The sequence below is a fragment of the Pygoscelis adeliae genome, unplaced genomic scaffold (assembly GCF_000699105.1).
Source record: "Pygoscelis adeliae isolate BGI_AS28 unplaced genomic scaffold, ASM69910v1 Scaffold25, whole genome shotgun sequence".
NCBI classification, from domain to species: Eukaryota; Metazoa; Chordata; class Aves; order Sphenisciformes; family Spheniscidae; genus Pygoscelis; species Pygoscelis adeliae.
The window spans coordinates 2,520,109-2,542,654 of NW_008824808.1; the positions used below are offsets into that span (position 1 = coordinate 2,520,109).

Here is a 22,546-nt window from a genome sequence, read left to right on the forward strand (position 1 = left end):
TGTGGGCATTTCTTTGGTTCCCACGAAGACTGATCTCTTCAGCAGATTTCAGAGCCATTCACAGTTCTCATATTACCAGGACACACCGAACCAAAACATCCACAAAGATTTAAGCAGGAACTACTCTATATGATGCCACATGGTTCCTATATGAGCTAATCCCACGGAATGAGCGCTCTCACCTTCGTGCCCTTTCAGTCTCTGCTATATCACAAAGCAACAGTGTCAGCTGATATTAATTACAGGAGAGACGTAGATTATGTGGTTCTGTTTGAATTAATATTGAAGCCACAGTGCACCTTACTTTAACGTACACAAGGTTACAGAACGCAGTAAATTCCTTTACGTCTCCAAAGATTACTTCTTAAAAATACAGGAGCAGACACAGGCCAACACTCTACTGCTGTGTAAGTCTCAGACAGTTTGGGGTTTGTCTTCACCGGGGCCAGGATAAGAACACCAGTTTACACTGGGTACAAATTTGGTCTGACTTCCTTGTAGAACAAAGGATTTACTCCAGGAATTCTTTTGGTCTTTTTGGTTTTGAGCTCACTATGGGGACTTTATTTTGGTTAACCTTTATTTTATTTATAGTTCACAGTAATTATTTTTAATTAACATTTTAATGCAGAAAAAAAGGAAAGGAAGGGAACTTGCTTTCCACACATCTTCCTTTCATTAGTTCTCATATAATATGGGCTTCTTGTTATTTTCACAAAAGAAAAGGAAAATAAAAATAGCCAGGAATGTCAAACTCTTGCTGCCTTAACACATGGCAAGTTCATACTTGCTATAAAGCTCGATCTAATGGAAAATGTTGTACTTGTTGCAGGTATTAACAAGAGACCCTGTCCTGAAAGGCACCTTGAACCCCTCTGAAACCTCAATGAACTCAGCAGTTTTCTGTGGGGGCAAAAGGAATGCACACAGTTCATTTCAAAAATAGTCTAGGATTTAAGTAAAGTAACGTGTGTATTTTCAATTAATAACCTCAGTTACATTATCCTTGGGGCTAGCCCTTTAGTAGAATCCAAACAGTGGCAGCCTGAATATTTATTCAGACGTTCCACAGGGACAAAACCAAGGACGATCAGAATGGAATGAGAGGCTAAAATCTCACACTTGATGACTTGTCAAGGAGACAATCAGGATACCTTCAGAAAAAAAGAAAAAACAAAAAACCACACACCCCAAAAATAACCCCTACCTCAAAAAAAAAAAAAAAACAAACCCAAACCCTTGAGTAATCTGCACAAAATATGGATCTAGAAACCATTTAGAGAAATCACAATTCAGTAGGGATTTCCCATACCTGGAAAACCATTTATCTGGGAGATTCTGGCTCATCTTCCGCAAGAGTCAACCTGAGCAGCATACAGACTTGCTGCTCTTTATGTTTAGAAATTTTTACTATTATTGTTTTAATTAAGTCCTTTAATTTTACTCTGGACCACAAAGAAGTCAAAACTTGTTGAAGGGTGATGAGACAGATTATCCAATCAAAAAGAACAAAGCAGATGGAAATAGAAGATTTCTGAAGGTACACTATAGGCACAAGGGGGGAGGACTAAATCAGGACAAAAACGTAAGCAAGTTTAAACTATCAGACACTAGAAGTTTGAAGTAGCTTGCTTTCAGACTATAGACTGGGCATGAAAAATTCATGACTGAATCAAGATGGACAGGGATTATCTTTTGAATACATGCCAATGTCTTACTTGTGCAATACACAAGGCTTTTTTTTTTTTAGTCAAATGTTGGTTTTTTTAAGCCAACTTTTCTTCTCAAAATTATAGGGGGGGGAAGAGATATTTTATTGCTCTTTTCCCAAATTCCCTTTCTGTTCTCCAAAACTTATGTTTTTAAGAAGTTTAGGGTCTAAGTCTTACATGTTTGCCCTGAAGAAGACAAGACAGACAGAAAGACCAAAATCCTGAGAGACAGACTGAGTTTTTTAAATGAAAAATATTTCAAAGTAATAAAGCTCAAATGTTTAATTTGTGCGTGAGATTTCCTTCAATCTATCTCCACCAGGATGTAGTTAATAAGAATGGGATGTGTCCAGTATACCAACAGGGAACTAAGCCATCTGTGTATGTTTTTAAGAGAATTTTTGAATTCTTCTGGATGAAATATAACATCATGCATGAAAATTAGAGTGACAGATTATGAATATTTCAAAGATAATGATTTATATGTTGCTTGTACAGCGGCACACCATGCACATTCTTCTGTCTATAATATGTAATTTTACATCTTAAGGTTGATTATCTTTCCTTTTGATGAAAAGCATATTTTTACTGGGAAGATACATGTTGCAGTGGTACACTGCAACAGCAGAGACTGTGTACCTCAGAGAAATAAATGCTATTTTTTTAAATTATATTTACTATTATTTTCATGAAATAATTAGAAATCAAAATTTTAGATGAGTAAGTTCTGATGATCAATATGATCACAGATGAGTATAAAGCCTCTTTTTTAAAAACCTCAAGAAAGGTTAAGAGGGGGCCAAGGTCCATTTTTGGAAATTCCTTTACTGAGTGTTTATGAAAATCCAGAAGAAGATACATACATAAAAGAACAACAGATTCTTGCTTGCTAAACATTCCTATTCACTCTTTTTCGATGTAACCTTTGACAGAGTCATTGTATAAAGTCACAAGAGATACACTGCAACCTAACAGGTCCCTGCTGCAAAAGAGAATTTGATGCAACTTTGCTGGACACACGTTAAACCAAATACTGAGGATCAGAACCACACAAAAAGAAAACTTCCAGTAGCAATTTTTTTTTTATTTACTCAGCTACTGTACAGCCTATGATGACTTGTTTTCTTTTAGTTATATGAACAGTTTGACAGATTACTGTGACAAGGTTACTCTTAAATTGATAAAAGGTTTGATAGTGTCGGAACATTTGTCAGAAACGTCTGACATCACGTGTAACGGACTCTGCACTTCAAGCATCAATGGTACTCCAGTCCACTGTTTTCTGTTCAGTGTGCAATACACACCACTCAAAATCACACAGCAGAAATACAGAAAAGGAGGCAGGATTCACCAAAACAGCCCCGTACTTTATCAAACAATTCTGATTAAAGGGTTTCTCTTCCACAACCCACCTGACAAAATGCAACTGAATAAAAAGTGTTACACATCACTTAAAGGGTGGCCTCCTTGCTGGAATAAACCTGGAAATGGGATGGGCTATGATAAATATACATAGCCATAAGCATTTCCAGCATTCCCTGTACTTCTGAGAGAGAAATATTGTGTTTTTAGAACATTATTCATCAGACCTGCCAAATGTCAGACATTACAAATGACAGTTGTACTGCTGGCAGCCTTGTCACATGCCAAAGCAGAGGAAATAGGTTCAGAAGGGCTCATTTTAGGCTCTGGCAGCTAGCCTAGGGGAACCAGTGTCTTGGGCATAAGCTAGCTTTGGTGAATACCTCCCTTAAACGCACCTCTCCAAAAATCTTGTACTGCAAAATAATAGTATGGTTTATGGATTGGAATTCAGGTTTTCACCTCACTTCTTGTAGCAAATTACGCTAATACTGCTATGCAGGAAGCCTAAGAGCCAGCACCTTCTGCTGTTTTGTGAATACCTGTTCACAAGAAGTCTTTAGTGCGTGATGAGACCCCAGCCATGTAAGCTGGGAGAGAGGTCTACAGAAGACAAGCATTTCTGAAGAGACAAATGTATGTCTTGCTCACACAGCAGCAGATTGCTGCTATACATACTGCATTTGGTGTGTGGGGGAGGGGAGAAAAAGAGAAGGGATTTGGACCTTTATCCACCTCTACTATGTAACCATCTGCAAAGGTAAAGAAAATGTCTTGCAATGTATTACTTTAAAAATCTACATGCTGCCATGACAAATCCTTGTATTTTCAGATGTTTAAGTTTCCCCATATCGTCTTTCCCTTTTGCTTTGATAAATACTTTTAATGTTCTGAAAAAAGACAGAACAACTATCTGGTTTCTCCTCACTTCCATTCAGCCAAAGGATAGAAAATCAGCAAAATGAATGTCAGCTTTTTTTCTTAAAGAGCATCTGTTCACACAGGAACTCCATGATAGCAAGACAAAGCCCTCTAATCATAGACCAGATTAAGTTTAGTGGAGCACATTAAAAATTTTGCCACAGTGTCGAAAGGAAGCTCTCAGATATTTGATGTGCACTTCCCATACGCAAACAAGGGGTAGGCACATGCTCTCAGAACTTCACAATCCACGCAACACTGCTCGTACCACAGCCAACTTGTGCCTCACACCATGACTGCAGCACTAAGTGCCAAAGCCGTGAGGCTGCTCTAGGAATAGTTAAGTTCATTCCCGATCAGCTGCTCAGCAGAAAGCATTTGTCTGAACTTGGAAAGGGTCAGACTGCGAGAAGATGTATAGCAAAATAGCTTTTTGAACATCAGCAGACTACGGTCAATTTATACCTACTGAGGATCTGGCTCTTGAACTGGGATTATCTGTGACTGTCACCAGCGGGAAGTGTCAATGTATGTAGTTTGCACAAATGTCAGACAGGTATGCTCGCAATTCAGCTTGCACGAAATAGGAAAAATCCCCAGCATGCTATACTCCTGTGAACAGTGAGCCAGTTCTACCTGTAGTGGCTTTAGTAGGAGAAAGTCACAGGGAAGAGTTTCAAGCTCACGTAACTTTGGTGAAGTTCAGATATCACTTCAGTAAGACTGCTAGTTCCAGTCCTGCCCAGCCACGTCCACATAAAGCACACTGAGGAAAGTCTTTCAGCATTTTTGGTCAAAAACAGGAAACGCAGAATGACATAAAACTGTAACATCCCATGAAATTGTTACTCCTATTGCAAGCTTCAAAGCAGCGGCCATTTGGATCAAAGTCAGTAGATAAGCCCCAGACTGTTCCTTACTTTACCAAACTTCATTTATTGATCTCTGTTTGAAAGGCTGATTTGTGATGAAAAATATCAGACACGCTGTTGTCTTTTGGAATAGACTATTCCATGGCAAAAGCACTGCAGTTCTGTATAATCACAGGGGTGGATTTTTATTTTTCAAATCTCTCCATCTCCTTATTTCAACACAAAAAATGTGTTATCCCAAATTCCACTCAGGCGATCTCTGTTTGGAATCTCAAACTGGATTATTCCCCTCCCACATGTCAACAGTAATAATCTAGATTTTGGAAATCCAATCAGTTTCAACGGGAATAAAACACAATAAAACTGATATTTATCAGCACAATCTGCAAACATGACTCTCAAGATAAACAGGGAGGTAGAAGGTGCTACTTTCTACATCATCAGTTTTCAGTGGAACTGCAGTTAATTAGGTGTTTGCTATAATGCTGCCTTCCTTGGGTTTCGTACTTCTCAATCTTTGAGCCTGGCAATGTGTGACACAGCAAACCAAAGATGTGATAAATGACTGAGGTGGGAACACCCATGTTCTGTTGTGCACCGGGTTATGATTCACAGATCATTTGTAGCTACAAAATCTGTCATTAGGGAGGTTTTCTTGCCATGCAAATTCTCCTTTTAACATAAGAAAGAAACCAGATTAAAATAAACAGCGTCCAATATGAAGGCCCTCACCTCTCTATCCCCCAAAACTCATTACCAGAAGGTTTTCAACAGGCGTTAATTAGCTGTTCAAACTAAAGAAATAACAGTTAACCTTCAAGTGCAGGAGGCTTCTAATGTCTTTTTGTGGACATACATAAGTGTAAACTGAAAGGCCAGCTTTGACATTTTCCTACCCAAAGACACCAAGTATTTTAAGCGCACTTACGGCTGGCACAGCTTGATAAGGTCCTGGTCAGTGGTGCCGGGTGGAAGGCCTCGAATGTACAGGTTGGTTTTACTCAACTGCTCTCCGCTGCTGTTGTTGCTGCTGTTGTTGCTGCTGTTTGTGCTGGGGCTGGGAGGAGCCATGGGGTGGGGAGCTGGTGCATAGGACTGCTGGAAACAAAACAAAACAAAGAGGCTGTTACTGGAAAACGAAAGCATGGCAGACTCCTGTGCTTCACCCAAGTAACTCTAGAGCTATGCACTGAGAGCATGCTTGTTCTGCCCTCCCTGCCCACCTCCAGCTGCCCGCTCCCACAGCACGCGCACCCACCCCGAGCCAGCCAACATCTTTCAAAACGCAAAACAACACCGAGATTTTGGGTTTAGCCATGGCTATGAAGTGCATTATTTTACTTTGTTTTTTAATCTGGAATTAAAGTAGCTAGATTATGAGCCTATTTTATCTAGATCATAAAATAAAATAAAACAAAATAAAGCGCTGAAATGACAGATACTCGGAAGTAACTGGTATTAAAGAAAGAAGTTAAATACAATCTGCTTTAAGAATACTCTAAGACAAAAACAAGAGTATCTAGCCAAAGGTATGGGAGCTGATGCCAGAAACCTAGTAAGTCTTTTCTAAACATGAGAAGCATCCAGTACACACACAGTCAGGTGGCAGAGCGTTAGCTAGCCCGAGAGGGGAAAAAATCCAAAGCAGCCTGAAAAAGACTCTGTCATTAGGGTTGTCTTTCACAATAGAGAAAGAGGGTTTGGAAAAGATGATCAAGCTAGGACCTCCCACTCTCAAAACCTTACCCACTTCTGAACAACCACAAACCACACACAACAGCTGAGAAATATCACTTAAAAAGGGAGGCATTCTCACAGGAAAAACAACACTCTCCCCTAACGCCCTGGTAAATACATGCTATGAAAGAAGACACATGCATGCTACAAAAATTAGCTAAGCACCTCCGACCTGGGGCAACAACAGGGAATTTAAGCTGCTGCAACCATTCCCGGCTCTCTGACCATCAGCACATTTAATCGCAGCACAGAGTGCCTGTCAGGAGAACAGAGGAATGGTTGGAAGGAGGAGGCCATGTCCTGTCACTGCCGTGAGCTGTGCAGAAAAGCTGAGATCGAGGAGAAGCTGGAGGAACTGGGGGATGCTGTGGGCCGAGGCTCTGGCTGGGCAGCCGGGGGAGCCGGAGTCAGAGCTCCAGGAACATAACTGCCTGCTGAGAGGGGGGAAATCCAGTTTCTGCAAGCTGCTCAGCTTATTCTGCTAGCAGTATGCGTGGTTATAACTGCAGGTAAATATTGGGCCAACACCAAGTTAACCATGTTGTGCTAATGGACGAATAAAAGCAAAACATACGTAATTTTCGTTATAGTAGCAATGACACTTTAGTGACTTCCAATATGCTCATTCTGCATTTACGCCTTGAACAGAGAAAACATTTGTCTGTGAGTAATTCTGATCACACTAATCAACTGCCCCTTTCATTTCAGTGGCCCTACTTTAGTGCTTATAATTACGCACACACTAAATCAGAGCCTTGGTAGATGGGTATTTTTAAATTAGTAGCTCTAAACTCTTTCAAACAAGTCCCTTTACTTAGAAGAACCAAAAAAAGTTGGAGAACATAAGAGGAGCATCAGTGATGGGTGAAGCTCAGAGGCTTTGATGAAATACATAAAGCACCACATTTGGTGCCTTTCCTGCTGCCTTCTCCTTCCTTCTTCCCAGTTTCTCCCATTTAAACCAGGAGAGTGGGAACACACCATCAAGTGTCAGGACATCAGAATTCCTCTGCAATCTAGCCTGGTTGTAATGTGAGTCAAGTAGGACCCATTAAAAGGAAAAATCAGTTTAATAGACAGTGCAATCGCCATGCTAGCAAGTAATGACATTTGCTCTCATCTACAGTAAAAGAGAAAGGGCAATGAGCTTCCTTCCCAAGTATCTGCATAGATACTTTTGCTGACAATCAAAAGCACTTAATGCATATGGATCGTATTTCTCTGCACACACATTTTATCACTGGGTAATCCCCACCCACCCAAGCTTCAATGTCATTCCCAGAAATAGAGGGCTGAAGCAGTAGTCCCCAAGTACCAGCACGGGGAACCGCCTTGACTAAGCCCCAGTGCTGTGGGCACGTCCTGGAAATCAGATCCACACCACAGCCATGGCATGGCTGGGTAAAACTGCAGGCAACGGTAACCTCCACAAATACATAGACACGTGCATCTTAAAACGTCCTGGCTGAAAGCCTATTTAAAATCAGTGGGCACTCCAGGGCCATGGCAGGGGTAGATGTGGCTGTGTGGGGCACACGCTTGTCTTCAGTATACCAAGAGCTCAGGAAATAGCCTGTGGTAATCTTGCACATTTTAAGCATTGGTAATGTAAAATTTAAAAAAAAAAAATAATTAAAAAAAGGTCAAGGTAACATTCTTACTGCTTTACCCCACACCTCCAAGTTTACCATACACACTGAATGCACGTAAGTGACATAAGGCTAGGACAAAATTTTCTTTAAGCCAATGAAGTGCTACATACTTTAACTATTAATTGTTGTTATTATTATGTATGTCTTAGCAGAGGATAATGAGTAAATGGCCTATTCTCACACCAACCTAATAAGCAACAAAAAAACCCAAGTGGAAATATACCTTTGAAATACAAAGAGCAATTTTCATTCTATTATAAGATCTTTATCCTCACACAGAGGAAAGCACTGGGGGCCTAATTCTAATTTAAGCTTAAGACATTTTATCCCTCTCGGCCAGCTGAAAGGGGACCTAGAAGTGAACATGAATTACATTTACACGGATTTTAAGGCCACAACTATTAAAAAAAAAAAGCCCTTGGTATACCCAGAGAATTAGGCCACGGGATAGGTGGTCTCTCAAGCAAGAGCTGCTCAGACAATAGGCACACACAGATGCCCAGGTTCACAGCAGCATCCAGAGATGCTGTAAGGGTGGGCAGAGAGGCAGCAGCACTACAGTTTGGAGGATGCTGATCTTCTCAGACCAGGAAGCACTGATATACTCCAAATTCTCTTCACTAATAAATCTCAGCCACTGCAGCCCACGGTAATTTCCATGCATATCCAATACCCCAGAATACCCTCCGCAGAAAGATTACAAAATTGCCTGTACTAGGGCTGATGACATCTTCTGGCCAGTTGCCAGACTAAAAGCTTCAGGTCAGAAGAAAGCTTTGAATTCTTGTTTCCTGAGCCGATGAGTGCATGACTGATGGCAGAAGAATGCATTTTGCCTCCAAATGAGCAAAGGGTCTGGTTCGTTAATCTCCACGTAATAACTGGAGCGAAAGAAATGAATGGCAACCTGATGATGATCCCAGATACGGACCACTTGCTACAGGATCCCGGACGATGCCGAAGGGGGGCATTGCCTGGGGAGCCACGTGCGCACCCGACGGCAGGAAATTTGGGCCTTGTTCTGACATCGGCCCCCTCCGTGGCTGGGGGCAAAGCACTTAACTTCTCTGCCACGAGAGCCATGAGGAGCACCGCTTTCCAGAATGGCTCAAAACACCCTGACACCAGCTGTAGAAATCTGGGAAAGACATTTTGCCAACACAGCTGAGAACAGGACCTGCAGCGCTAGAAGAAAAGTATTAGGGAAAATCTACATGTTTTACTTCAAAAGGGAGCTGGAATTCAGATCTGGCTTTGCCATTAATTTTTCAAATAGCCAATGCAACCAACTAATTTTTCAATTCTCATGCTTCATTATTCAACGGGGAGTGTGGGGGGAATGAACTGGTTTGTAGATCATTCCAAGCAGCTTATTAATTTAGCATGGCTGGCTAATAGGATTTGTTTTCATCTTTGAAAAATGAATGAAATTTCTCCTTTTTCATTACCTAAAAGTGAGAAATTAATGTGCTTAATTCTTATCCAGTCTCAGGAACGCACCCTTGCGCTTAAACCATACCATTGAGCAAGTGTGCATAGCTAAGCATGAATAATGAGATACCTTGGTCTTTCTTACTTAATAACCCAGAAATGCTGAACCAGAAGCCTCCTGGTTACTAAATGAACAACACTCCTCCTTCCAACATCCAACCTCCTTACACAAGAACGGTATTTATCTTCCCATGGCAACCACAGTACTTTTATGTAGTTTTTCACTTGTTGCAAGTTCAGTCTGAAGCATTTTTCTTCCAAAGCAAAACACTACTTAAAAAGACAAATTTCAAATATTTTTCACATACAACTCCTTTTGGATGGGAACCACAGGCCCCAGATGCCAAGTTGTAGAGTCTGCTTTATTAGCAGCAGCTGGCTCCTTGGCAGGCTTCTGAGGCGGTCGGGCTTGTGGTTTTGGAGTGGCCTCAGAGCCTAGGATGCAGCTGGACAGCTATGCTAATGGACTAGCCAATTTGTTTGTATTCACCTTTGGCTATCCTAAATTTGTACTCTTTTATCCACTTGAAAGTAAGGTCTTGGAAAGATTCCCCATTAACACCGATACGTTGACTTTTCCTATCATAGCGCATACTTTATATAAAAAAATGAGTACGACACACAGTCCTGCATTAAAACATGCATTATTTAAGCAATTGTGAACATACACTATCCATTTTGCTCTGAACAGAGTGTTTTCCAGCTGCTAGATTCATCTCACTTAGAGCCCAATTGTTACACAATTCCCTTAGCTCCTGATTGAGAGGATAAAATAAGGCAAAGTAAATACAAATAAGTTGTGCAAATATCAGTTTACAGCTCACACTAGCAAAACACTGTTCTCTTTACACCCTACTGTACAAAGGAGTGATTTTTGAGAGCTGGAGGGTTCTTACTGGCCAATTATAGTAATGATGAGAGGATGCCACCAACTTATCGGCCTGTTGATGGGATTTTGGAGCTGATGGACAGCAAATTTCATATTAAGCAAAAGACAATCATCACAGTTGAAGAGGAAACAGAGACATAGGGCAAATATAATAAAAAGAATTAGATAAAAGCCACGGCAACTCTTCTGCCCCCGGTTGGCTTCCTCAGTGAGATAAGGTGTATTTCTCTCCCATAGCCAGGTGGAACAGAAAAGTAAATAAAAGACAAACATTGAACTGGCAACACAGAAACCTCGTGTATTTTAGAAAGGCTGCAGTCAGGGGAGCTCGAGTCATAATTTTCTTCCTGAATTTGTAGGGCATTCACTGGTCTTGCAGAATCCAGCCATGACAATTGTCTAGCTCCCATCTGGCCAATGAAGGCCTGGAAGACAGCGCTCTTCTTGGACACTTCCCTACATAGGCAGACCTTTCCCTAGACATCTAACAGAAAACAAACAGATGTAATAGTGGACATATTTTCTAACCTCTCTGCACAGTGACAAAGCTTCCTGGACTGTTACTGTAGAAGCAACAATCCACCGCTTGGCAACTTTTTCCATTTATAAAGGAATGGCATGAGAAAATGTAAGTAAACTCAAAAGATTAAGAAAGACAGTAAGGTTCAAAGTCTGCTCCATCACAGTCCTTTCAATCAGGAAAACCAGAACACACATCAAGAAGATTTTGATTTCTCTGAATCCCTTCCAAGGCCTTTAAAAGTGATTTGCTGGATACAAGAAGATCAGTGAGTCAGAGCTGCTGGGTCATGCTCTCTGTACTGCCGCTATATCACTGTGCTACCCCAAGCAAGTCATTTAGATTTCTTATGTCTCAGTTTACCAATCTGTAATGATTCTTCCTTACCTTTTCAAGGCTTATGTAATGCTCTGTGATTACTGGATGAAAGACGCTATTGAGGACTCCTATATTACTTAAAGATGGGGAAAATATTATTAAAATTTAACTTAACAACCAAAGCTATTCCTAATTGTTTTGCAGATAACAATGACTTCTGCACACAATGATTTTGCTACCCTGTATCTAAACTGAATGAACAAAATAATTTTAAATCTTAAGTAGAATGCCAATCCAATTAGCTTTCTCATTCAAAAATTTGTTTTTTAAAAAACTTAGGATTATTCAATCACAGTGCTCTCTTGCTCATGCTTCTTGTGTACATTGAAATTTTTTTTTCATTCTATTCCAAACAATATCTTTAGCCCATAGGATAAAGGTGCCATTGTGTTTTGCTTACCCTTTCTTTTCACACAGCAAAAAAGAATACTTGTGAAAAATTACAATTATGAAAGAAAAAAAAAAAACCTAGTCCTCCAATAGGCACAGTAGTCATTCAACAGTCAGATTAAAATTGTCATTTGATGGGTCGATAAGATATTTTGAGATCTTTGTTTCACACACAAAGCTGTTGAAATTAGTAGGCTAAATACTCCTGGGGTTTACAATTCCCTTGAATCCAGCACAAAGCACAAGAGCTCCACAAAGCATAAGCTCTGGAAGAATTTGGCTTAGTTTTCTCTGTTCTAAAATATTTCTCTTCCAAATCATGACTACCTAGGTTTTAGCATTTTATAAGCACCTACAGGTAGACAATACATAGGAAGCAAAGCATCCACGGGAAGAGGAAGAAGTCCTTTATTGGATAGTACCTGCAAAGTATGTCTCATTTTATACAATTTTCTGCATTAAAACCAACCAACCAAACAAAAAACAACAGCAGTTCACTCTTCTTGGCTATCTTTAAGAGCACTGAGAGTTTAGCAATCATTAGCCAGGATGACATACACCAGAAGCCTGAAAATTTTCTCCTGATCGCAGTATCTTGTATTTCCACTAAGAGTGACTGAAATATGTCAATATGTACATCACACTGTTTCCCACCATTACCAATGGGAAACTTCAAAAGCAAACTAATCAGCTGGAAAGCGGCTTATTTTGAAGTACGATGAAGTCTAAATAACAAAGTGGATTAAAGCACATATCATTAGAATAGACTGATGATCATCTCACCTGAGGATGAGCAGGCCCCAGCAAAAACCAGTCCAAGACAAGGGAATGGCACAGAGATGAAGAGCATCGTTTGCAGACTGAGAACACCCTGGCCATCGCTGCCCCCCTGGGTTTTGGTCACTAAACACATGTAAGCTGCCGAGCTGCCAACTTCAGCCCTTCGCTCTCTCCTCCCTACATGTTGCCATACCAAAGATAAAACTACTCATCCCTCATAAGTGATTTTCTGTTTATCTGTGGACTGCCTGTCACTCTGGACTAAACTATGGTAGTGTCTCTAAATTTAGCGCTTCTCGCATCAAGACAGGAGGGTACAATTTAGTCCTTAGCACTAAAAAGCTAAAGACTAGGAATAAGAGCTGTGTCACCAAATAAATATTTTCCAGAGCAGAAAATAACCTTCACAGACTTCTCTCCTCCCATTTATTTCATGTCAGGAGGCTCCTGTGACAGTCCATTCCTGTGGCATTATTTATTTCTCAGCAAGGGAAAAGAAGAATTTTTTCTATAGATAAAGTATTTTGGCACTTTGGCAAACTTGTAAACAATAACCTATATTCTTCGACATAAATTAGTGTTACTGCTTCATTATCCAATCCATTCATATTTTATTGATGTACTGAGACTAAATGTGAACAGAATCTAGATCTTAAAAATACTAAATCTGGTCAATCTGGACAATAAAACATTGCAATTCCCCTAATAAGAATATTTTAAAGCACAGATCAAAATATGACAGCAATTACTGCCTGTGATACAACAACTTTGTGGTAAAAAAATGGGGGGGAAATAACAAATTTAAGCAGAAATTATTTGTGTTTACATTTCCATGTAGCCAAATTTTGGGCTACAACGATGAGTTGTCGGTCCATTTGAAGGTTAAGAATAAAAATGCAGATCAAAAGCTGATACTTAACTTTCCAAATGTTTGCAAAAACAAACTCGTTTTTGGTTCTGAGAAACTAAATTTACTCTCTGGGTATTTGTTTACATGTGGCAGACTAAAAGCATCTTGGAAATGAGATGCAGGAGGCACGTGCTTCATCGCATTGCTTTTCTGCACACAGTCCACACATACCACAGCATCAACACTGGTGTGAGAACCTGAGTATAATAAAAGCCCATCACATAAAACTGAACTTAAAGCACAGAACAAAACCAAAACATTGATAAGATACTCTTTCCTCTCCACTTGAGAATTTGGTAAGCAGAGATCAGAAGCAGATGTGTTTTCATTTTGCAGAATGAAAGCCCAACCAAAAAGTTTTTTCAAAATCCAACCCAGGTTTCCTCATTTTGCCTGTCTTATGGAAGAATAAAGTGGGAAATATGCCACTGTTGACATGAGCATTGGTGAGATGGAGGAATCAGGGGTGGCAGAGCTCCCCAGGAACAGCCCCCATCATCTCCCCATGTTACCACAACAATCTTTTGTAGATATGTACGGGGAACCTCTGCCCCCTCCACCCAGTGCTATATAAAGATGAGCTGTGCCTCCCCCTCCTGCGGCTGAAGGAATCCACGGAACACAGAGTTTGGGAAAGGTTTGTCCCAAAGATAACAGCGTGACACCATCAGGACAGAATCTGGGGCATTCCACAATAGCCAGAGTTCATGTTTTCTTCGGGGCCCCTTGGGCTACAAGCAACACACTGCTCCCAGGCTGGGGGCCAGAGGATGCCCACAGAAGATATGAGCCATCACAAACCTCACCACATTTTTGCTTCCAGTGCAAACTCCTCTAACAAGTTCATGATAGCAAATAGCTTTTAAAAAAATTGCCCTTACAAGCCATTACAGTTGATACCTAATTCCTCGCCTAGGAAGGAACCAATCTCATGAGACTGATGTCTGTAATGTCATTTAAAGGACAGCTAGAAAGCCCTCTGACAGTAAGCTGATACACCTGGAACAAGGATCTGACAGTAGCAGTTAGGGTTTAGGTGTCAGCCTATGGGGGCAGTTGGCCAAGGCAGCGCTGGGCACCCTTCACACTTGTGACAGCCCTGAATCCTGCACCACAAAAGGCTGAGGGAGGCAGGGAAGCCAGGGTGGCCACCCATGGGGCTCACCGCAAGCAGCGTGCTGCAGGAGGCAGCCGGCTCTGAAACCCCGTGTTAGGAACCTCTCTGTCCCATACTAGGTACTTCTCTACATCCTTAAAATGAGTTGTCTATGTGAAAGAGTGAGTTTTATAATGAAGTCACCATTACACATGAGCTAGGAAACTGTCTGGGTCCACGTAAAGGCGGAAGTGAAGGAATGGGTCTGCAAGCCTTAAAGGAACTTGGTAATGAGGTGAGTTGCAGACCTTCATCAGGACAAAGGCAGCTTTGAGCACCCATTACCAACATCCCAGGAGCACACAAAAACGTTAGGTACCTGGGAAGGTGAGCAAGATTTACCATGATACGTTTTGGGATTTAAGCACTGGCCTTTTCAACCAGTGTTGCTAAGTGCTTAAATTCATATGCCAAGGAAGTGGAATACAGACAAACGCTCTCCACTTTGTTACTGTAGACTCTGGTGTCTCATAAAATCTCCATTGTCTCTAGATTTCATGCGTCAGACATGGGAGGTAGTGTGGGAAACGCTGTTTAATTTTCTTCGATTTAACAAGCATCTACTATAATTTACGTTTAAATTTTCTTCCAGACATCAATCAAATCCACTTGAGGCAAAATTTACTAAATAAACCAAATAATTAATGCAAAAATAGAGAACCTCTTTATTCTATTTTTGGAATTTTCAGAATTATACTCAATTTATTTACAGTCATTTCTACCTTTTTCCTTAAAATTCAACTTTCTATAAACGATATTGGTTTTGAGGATGAATTTACTCAAGCATGCTATGAATGTGTAAAAAACCCAACATTGCTGTCTTTTTGAATCTATGAAATAAAACAGTTCCGTATTTTGTTTCCATTCATACTTTTCTTATTAGGAAATCATATGTACCTTAGACCGAACTGAAGCCTGAGCACTAAATCCTCAAAGGCAAAAGTCCAAACTGATCAGCCCACCCTCAGGGGTATTTGACCACCTGTGTAACTAGATGTCATAGCAGTTACTGCCTACCACGCACTTTGTTGTCATGACTGGAAGTCCTGGGAATGCCCACAGGACTGCTGAACGATGAAAGTCTCCTCCTAAATTTTATAATACTTGAAGTCACTGGAAGATGACAAATATATCTTAGCAGCTAGTGAGGTTTTGACATCTGTTTTCGCTAGAACATAAATAACATCATGAACTTTTTTGAAAAGTAAAAAAAAAAAAAACTTCAGAAAGTCCGCTTTGCTTCAAAATCAGTGAATCTGATTATGCATAACCCTGCCCTGCTGGTTAGATATACAAAAGACCTATCATTTCTTACACTGTAATCCAGCATTATTCAGCAAGTCCTTTCCCTTCTAATTCCTACTTCTTTCTTCAATGTTTCCACCATCTCTGGTTTTTAGCACTTCTCAGAGCAGGAAAAAAACCCCAGTCTAAATTTACTGTGGTATAAGTTCTCAGTGTCTTCCCATTTCTTCAACAACAGATTGTGCTTCTGTGCTTGTCCGAAGTTTCAAATGTCATTTGACTCATGCACTCAGAAATGTTGACTCAATTAAAATATCCATACAAAACTAAATTGCTGTTTGGTAAAAGTAACCTATCTTTTTTTTTTCTGATATTCTTAGAATGGCTCATAACCAGTGCAGAAATTCAATTTCCTTGTGACAGCTTCCTTTTCTCAGTTCCCTAAAATCACCATCATTTCCTGCTAAATGTTGTGGGATGATGAGCCAAGTATCTTGCTAGCATACACAGGTTCAGTTGAAGACGTCTCGCTCAAACCATTTTGCGTTTTGTGCCATGCACTTTTTCCATACTGTGCATAACAATATGAAGAACCTGAACTTGTGTGCTCAGAGGTGAAGAGCCTTGCAATGTGGGGACTCAGCTGCTTCGTTACACATCTGTGTAAAATCCAAGGGAACACTAATTGGGATAATGAGGTGGTACTGTTGCAAGCAATAGGAATTCAAAGTAACAGGATACATATGTTAAAATTCCTGAAACAAACCGGAAAGTTTAAAAAAAAATTCTAACACATTCATCTATATTTACTGTTTTTCACCCTATGTTTTCTTGATAAACAAGAGCTTAAATTTCCTTCTGCACTGCAACATTGCCGCCAGTCTCTTCTGTTAGCTTTCTGGCTTTTTGATCTTTTAATATTCTTCATTCAAGCTGATTTATTTTTTAAGTCTGCATTTTTTTCTCTGGAAAGAATATGTATTTGAAGTAATTTCAAATGTTAAATCAGGATAACTAAAATAAGAAAGAAAGTCTTCTTAATACATTTCCTTGATAAATGTGGTACCAAGCTTTAGAACAGAAGCTTGAAGAACATTAGCATGTAACAGTAAGGTTTGTATTTCAAATTAGATACATAGAAATATTTAAAAAGTCTTAATAGCTCTTAATACCACTGTCTTAGACTCATGTGCACGAATTGTTGAGCAAAAAAGGAAATTTAAATCTAAAATGAAAAATAATTTACATTATAAACCACAAGGGGAAGAGTGACAACTATAACCACTTCTAACAAAACAGTAATCAGATCATAACAGTAACATACCATGTTACCAGCTGGAGCAGAAATTGATTAGGAATACCAGGGCAATAAGGTTGTCCACGGGCACGTTGGAAGCAAGAGGAAGACTAAGGACAACATTTGACCGCTGCTGAATAAGACAGGGGGCTAGTGACAAAGGACACAGGAGAGATGGAGGCACTTGGTGCTTTCTTTGCTCCAGTCTCCACTGGCAAGGTTTGCTGCCAGGCCTCTCAGGTCTCTCTGACAAGTAGTAGGGCCTGGGGTGAGAGGCGCTGCCCCAGAAGAGGAGCATTAAATTAGAAACTACTCCAGGAAGCCACTTACAGGTTACTCAACACCGACTGCAAGGGACAATGACCGCAAGGGAGCTGGACGATGTCACCGTGAAGCTGCTCTCTCTCATCTTTGAAAGGCTGTGGCAACTGGAGGCATCAGGACGTTCTTGATGACTGGAAAAGCGGCAAATGTTATACCTGTCTTCAAAAGAGGGAGGATCTGGGGAACTGCAGGCTGGCCACCGCCTGGCAAAAACCAAAGAGCAAAGCCTCCTGGGAGCTGTGTCTAAGCACCTGAGGGAGAAGAAGGTGACTAAAAGCAGACAGACTGGATGAGCGAGGGCAAATAACACTTGGCCAACTTGTTTGCCTTCTGTGTTGAAACAACTGGCTCTGCAGATCAGGGGAGAGGAGTGTATGTTGTTTACCTTGACTTTAGCAAGGCTTGCAACATGGTCCTCCACAGCATCCTTGCAGTCCAACTGAGAAAGGCATGAGCTGGAGTGATGACAAGGAGGATAAAAAACTGGCTGGAAGGTTGGGCTCGAAGAGGAGCTGTCAATGGTTCGAAGCCTAACCGGCAGCAAGGCACAACCGGAGGACTGATACTGCAGCCAGCCATGTGGTACCATCACCAACAAGCCGGACAACGGGAGGGAGTACACCCTCACTGAGATTGCAGATAACGCCGAGTCGGGGGGAGCAGTTCACTGACTGGAAAAAAGGGCTGTCTCAAAATATTATTATCAGTATGTCCAATGCTATAAGAACTGCTTAACACAAAACTCTTTCACCTCACGCATTATGTTAAAAATCCTCCAAGTTTACTTACAGAACAAATGTCTACCAAGTGATTTCTGCAGGTGCAGATACATCCTATAATCAAATTCAACTGCACACAAAGGATTTAGTAAAACTGAGACATCTGAACTTTATTCCTTTGCTGTGCTTTGACCTCAAGTTTAGTTCGTTTGCTAAAGTCGTTATTAAACAACAATGTTCCACACAGATTTAAGCAGCAGTAGTATTTACATTAATGCAATATCCTTGGGTTAAAGGAATTAGAAATGCTGAAAATCCTGTTCCTCAGCTTCTTTGAAGATCTACAGTGTAGTCTAAGGAAACATCGTCTAAGAAAAAACAGTACCATTTTAAAGGCAGTCTGGTTCTCAATCATTTAAAGTGAAATAAACTGGCAGGTCTTGAAAGATCTCTGAGACTAAAAGTTACACAATTAATGCCACTGCCAGCTGCCACCAGATAATCAAAGTTCAATTTTGGTAAGATTTTAAATTAAATGCAACCCTAGTTATAAGAAATAGATTTTACCTTTTTTTTTCTCCCACTTCTTGAAATAGGGAAGGCAACCTCACACCTCCCCCATCATATCAAGGAATAGCTTTCAATGGACAGTGTACTCAGACCAGGCACTCGGAGTACCTAGGCACAATCTCAGACATAAAATGTCGCATACAGTAGATCTAAAGTGGTAATTACAACTCAAGCCTCAATTTTGGGGAATTCAGCCCCAAAAAAACACGAAAAACTTCATCATCAGTGATCTTAAAACTGCAACGGTATACCGAAAGACATCTGCAGATATACTGCCGGACTCCAAGCATGTCTGAGGACAGCTGCAGGACTGAATCCTACTTACAACACAAGAAACTAAACTATCACCAAATACTTCTGCAAAGGCTGGGGTCTTGTGGAAAGCAGAACATATCTAATGAAGTATTTAAATGACCACGTGGTAATAGCTACTCACACAGGATCCAAATTCAGACTGCACAGACTCATAAAGTCCAACATTTCCTAACTTCTGACTCCTTGACTGTATAACTTCAACGTCTTTTAAGATAATTAACAGAGTCTGACAACAGAAGCTGACAGTTACTTTCCATAAGAAACGCCACATTTGGGGAAAACAAATAGCCCACCTAGCAGAGAGCTTTACATTTGGGAGTTGCTAATAACAGGTGTTTTGGGAAATGGCATAAGAGATGCAAGCAGAGAGTAATTATTCCCAGTATACCTTTCACTTTGGGACTTCCCAACCAGAAGCTGCACGGGGACCATCAACCTAACACATACCGGAGGTATGATCTGACGCATTTAGACTTTAGTCCTCTAAAAACCTCTTTGTGGAAGCCAGTTTTAGAATTTAATTTGATATTAAAGAAAAAATTTTTAAAAAATAATTTTATTTTACATCTGCCACCAAAAAAATGTAATTGGTGCTGTTTCCCCCCATTCTTGTTTTACAAGGAAAATTTTGCAGTGGTTCTTTTTCCACCTTCTTCCTACCATTCAGAACATTTTATGTGAAACTCTGTCACACCATATCCCATGTCTTACACGGATAATCCTCAAAAACATGAGGAGGTGGCAACCACCCAGTCGGGGGATTGCTATCACATCTTTTTGCAAGTAAACAGAAACATCGTTGACATGGTGATGCATGTGCCAAAATACAGAGTCGGATTATTGGAAGTGCTAGATGTTTTTAGCACACTTTGAAAAAAAAAAAGTCTATATTCAAAAATATTTATTCTTAGGGCTTCCTCCTGAAAGGAAAATGAGAAAAAGGGAATCCTAGACTAAAAATATATAGATACTCTTTTAACTCTACCGGTGTTAAATACCTGTGTTATCCCTCATATGCCTAATATTTTGTTTGCAATGGCTTGCCACTAGATTTCTTTTCTTGAACCTGGGCTAATGCAGTTCTTGCAGGGCAAAAAGTCCTTCCATGAAGGAAATAATCTGTTATCACGCTATTATATATTTCACTGAGGTCCATTTATCATTACAATTCCCTCATCCTACCACCCCCAACAGATGAAACTCTGCTGCAAAAGAGGAAATACATGCAGAAAACATGGCATCCATGGGAGGGACCCTGCCATAGCTTTCCGTTGCCATACAGAGCCCGGCTCTCCCTGCCCCGCCTCTGGCTGCCCACACTCAAGACCTCACCCCACTCCCAACACATCTGGAAGAGCCTCTGTAGCCAGCAGACCTGTGACAATCCACTGGTCTGGCAAGGATGACCACAATTTAAAAGTTCCTTTGCGGGCTGTATACTGAGGGTTTCTGAGCCGCAAGTGGCCTCCTGGCATCCTCCCTCATTTCTCCTCCTCCCCCCTTCTAAACATCAGCAGCTGCATAAACATGCCTCAGAGCATCTGGAAGGACAGGAGTTGTTCAGGCTCTGATGGTGAAACAGCCAAGTACAGGTGAGGGTCAATATGCAGAGTGATTCCTGCAATTAGTAACATAGCTCTGAAAAATACAGCTATGAAGTTACACATATGCATTCATTACACTTTTATGTCTCCATATCATACATTTCTTCAGCAAAGAAAGAGTTTTTCTTTTCTCATTAATGCTTTTTACGATCTTTGATAGTTCTTCTGCAGGAAGCTAACTAGCACATTAACACAAGCCAGGAAAGCAAGACTTTGAAATATTTCCCCGCCTCAAATGCCATCGAGTACAATGACACACAGTACAGCCTGGTTTTCCTAAAAGCACTACCCTCCAGAAGCATTAACTGCCAGATTTCTGCAGTGACAGTCTGCAAGGCTAAAATTAGCAAGCAACACCTTCCCTTGCACCTCATCACATGATAGGAAACAAACATAAATAGGGAAATACAATATGTTCCTAAAGGTGGAGTCTGAATACATTCATCTCCATAACAGTTTAAAATTAAAGGACACTTATACAAGCAGCTTCTCGTGATATGTCATCTGTTACTAGCATTATAATGCACTTTCTGCATAGTTTAAAAGAAGACCACCTCTAAATATCTTCCTTTACAACCCAGTCTGGCCTGAATCAAATTACTTCACGTCTGTGCTACAGATATTGTTTTATTAGGCACCACTATGTTACCAGATGCCTATCTATTCCAGCACCCTTCTGCATAGATAATACAAACCTTCAAGTGGATCCATCTCATTGATAATCGTTATTCTACATTTCACCCAGGAGTATCACGAACTCCTTCGCAGGCCACATCCCTCCATCCTGCACTACTGAGGTGCAGCTGATTGCAGGCTGGATGGCAGGACTTGGAAGATAAAACACCAGGTCGTATTTCCTCTCCCCCCCCCAACAGTGCCGTGCAGTCCTTAACAGCCATGCAAAGCAGCCATGGCCCTTCTTTTTCAAAACCTCGTCCAGAGGACACACAGAAAATCAGGCGTATTTAAGTCAATTTGCTAATTCGAACACAATGAAGGGTAGAATTAAGTCTGCTGAAACTGCATCAGAGTCCGCACACAAAAAGAAAGCGTAGCCAAATTATCAACTCATTTAGGACCTTTATTTCTCCTGCATAAGGGAAGCAGGAATAGTCCTTCGCACATACACAAAAAACCAGACATATGTCACAGTGTTGCGTAACATTACGTAGCATACAACAGGAGCACATATAGCCAATATGATTCAACTTACACAACGCTCTGACAGACTGCTTCTAAGCTTATCATCACCTCGCTGGCTCAGTTCTAGCTCAGCTCGACTATCTCATCTACTCTTCTTGCTGCAGTGGCTGAGGAAAAGGGGTAACTTCTCCCTGAAGCAAGGCTGGGGGCCTGGCCACGAATTCCCAAGGCAGCGCCCTGGATGTGCTGAAGCCACACCAATTTCAGCAGACCTGAGGCAGGGAGAGGCAGAGATTTTTCTGCAAATCCTCAGGGATCTGACTGCTTCTATTTTAGTATCCCTAATTACAAACATCACTATTTTTGGTCCTAAAATGTTCTGAGCTTTCTTAAAATTAGCCACAGCGTTTTACTTGAAGACACCCTGACAGCGGACAACTCCACAGGCTAGCAGCCTACTTGCTAAAATACTGTTTATCAGCTACTCACTTGAACACAGTAACATTTCTCACAGTTTAAACTTGAGTCTCAATTTAAAGACATCTTTAAAAACAAACAA

General features: G+C 40.7%; 1 protein-coding gene across 1 annotated transcript in view; it reads right to left on the reverse strand.

Annotated features, from left to right (window-relative positions):
- Window positions 1-22,546, reverse strand: part of RBMS3 (RNA binding motif, single stranded interacting protein 3) — a 452,729-nt gene that overhangs the window by 349,129 nt on the left and 81,054 nt on the right. The window contains exon 2 of the mRNA XM_009324176.1: window positions 5,796-5,965. Coding sequence (XP_009322451.1) covers window positions 5,796-5,965 — 170 coding nt within the window. The remainder of the gene's footprint in view (window positions 1-5,795; window positions 5,966-22,546) is intronic.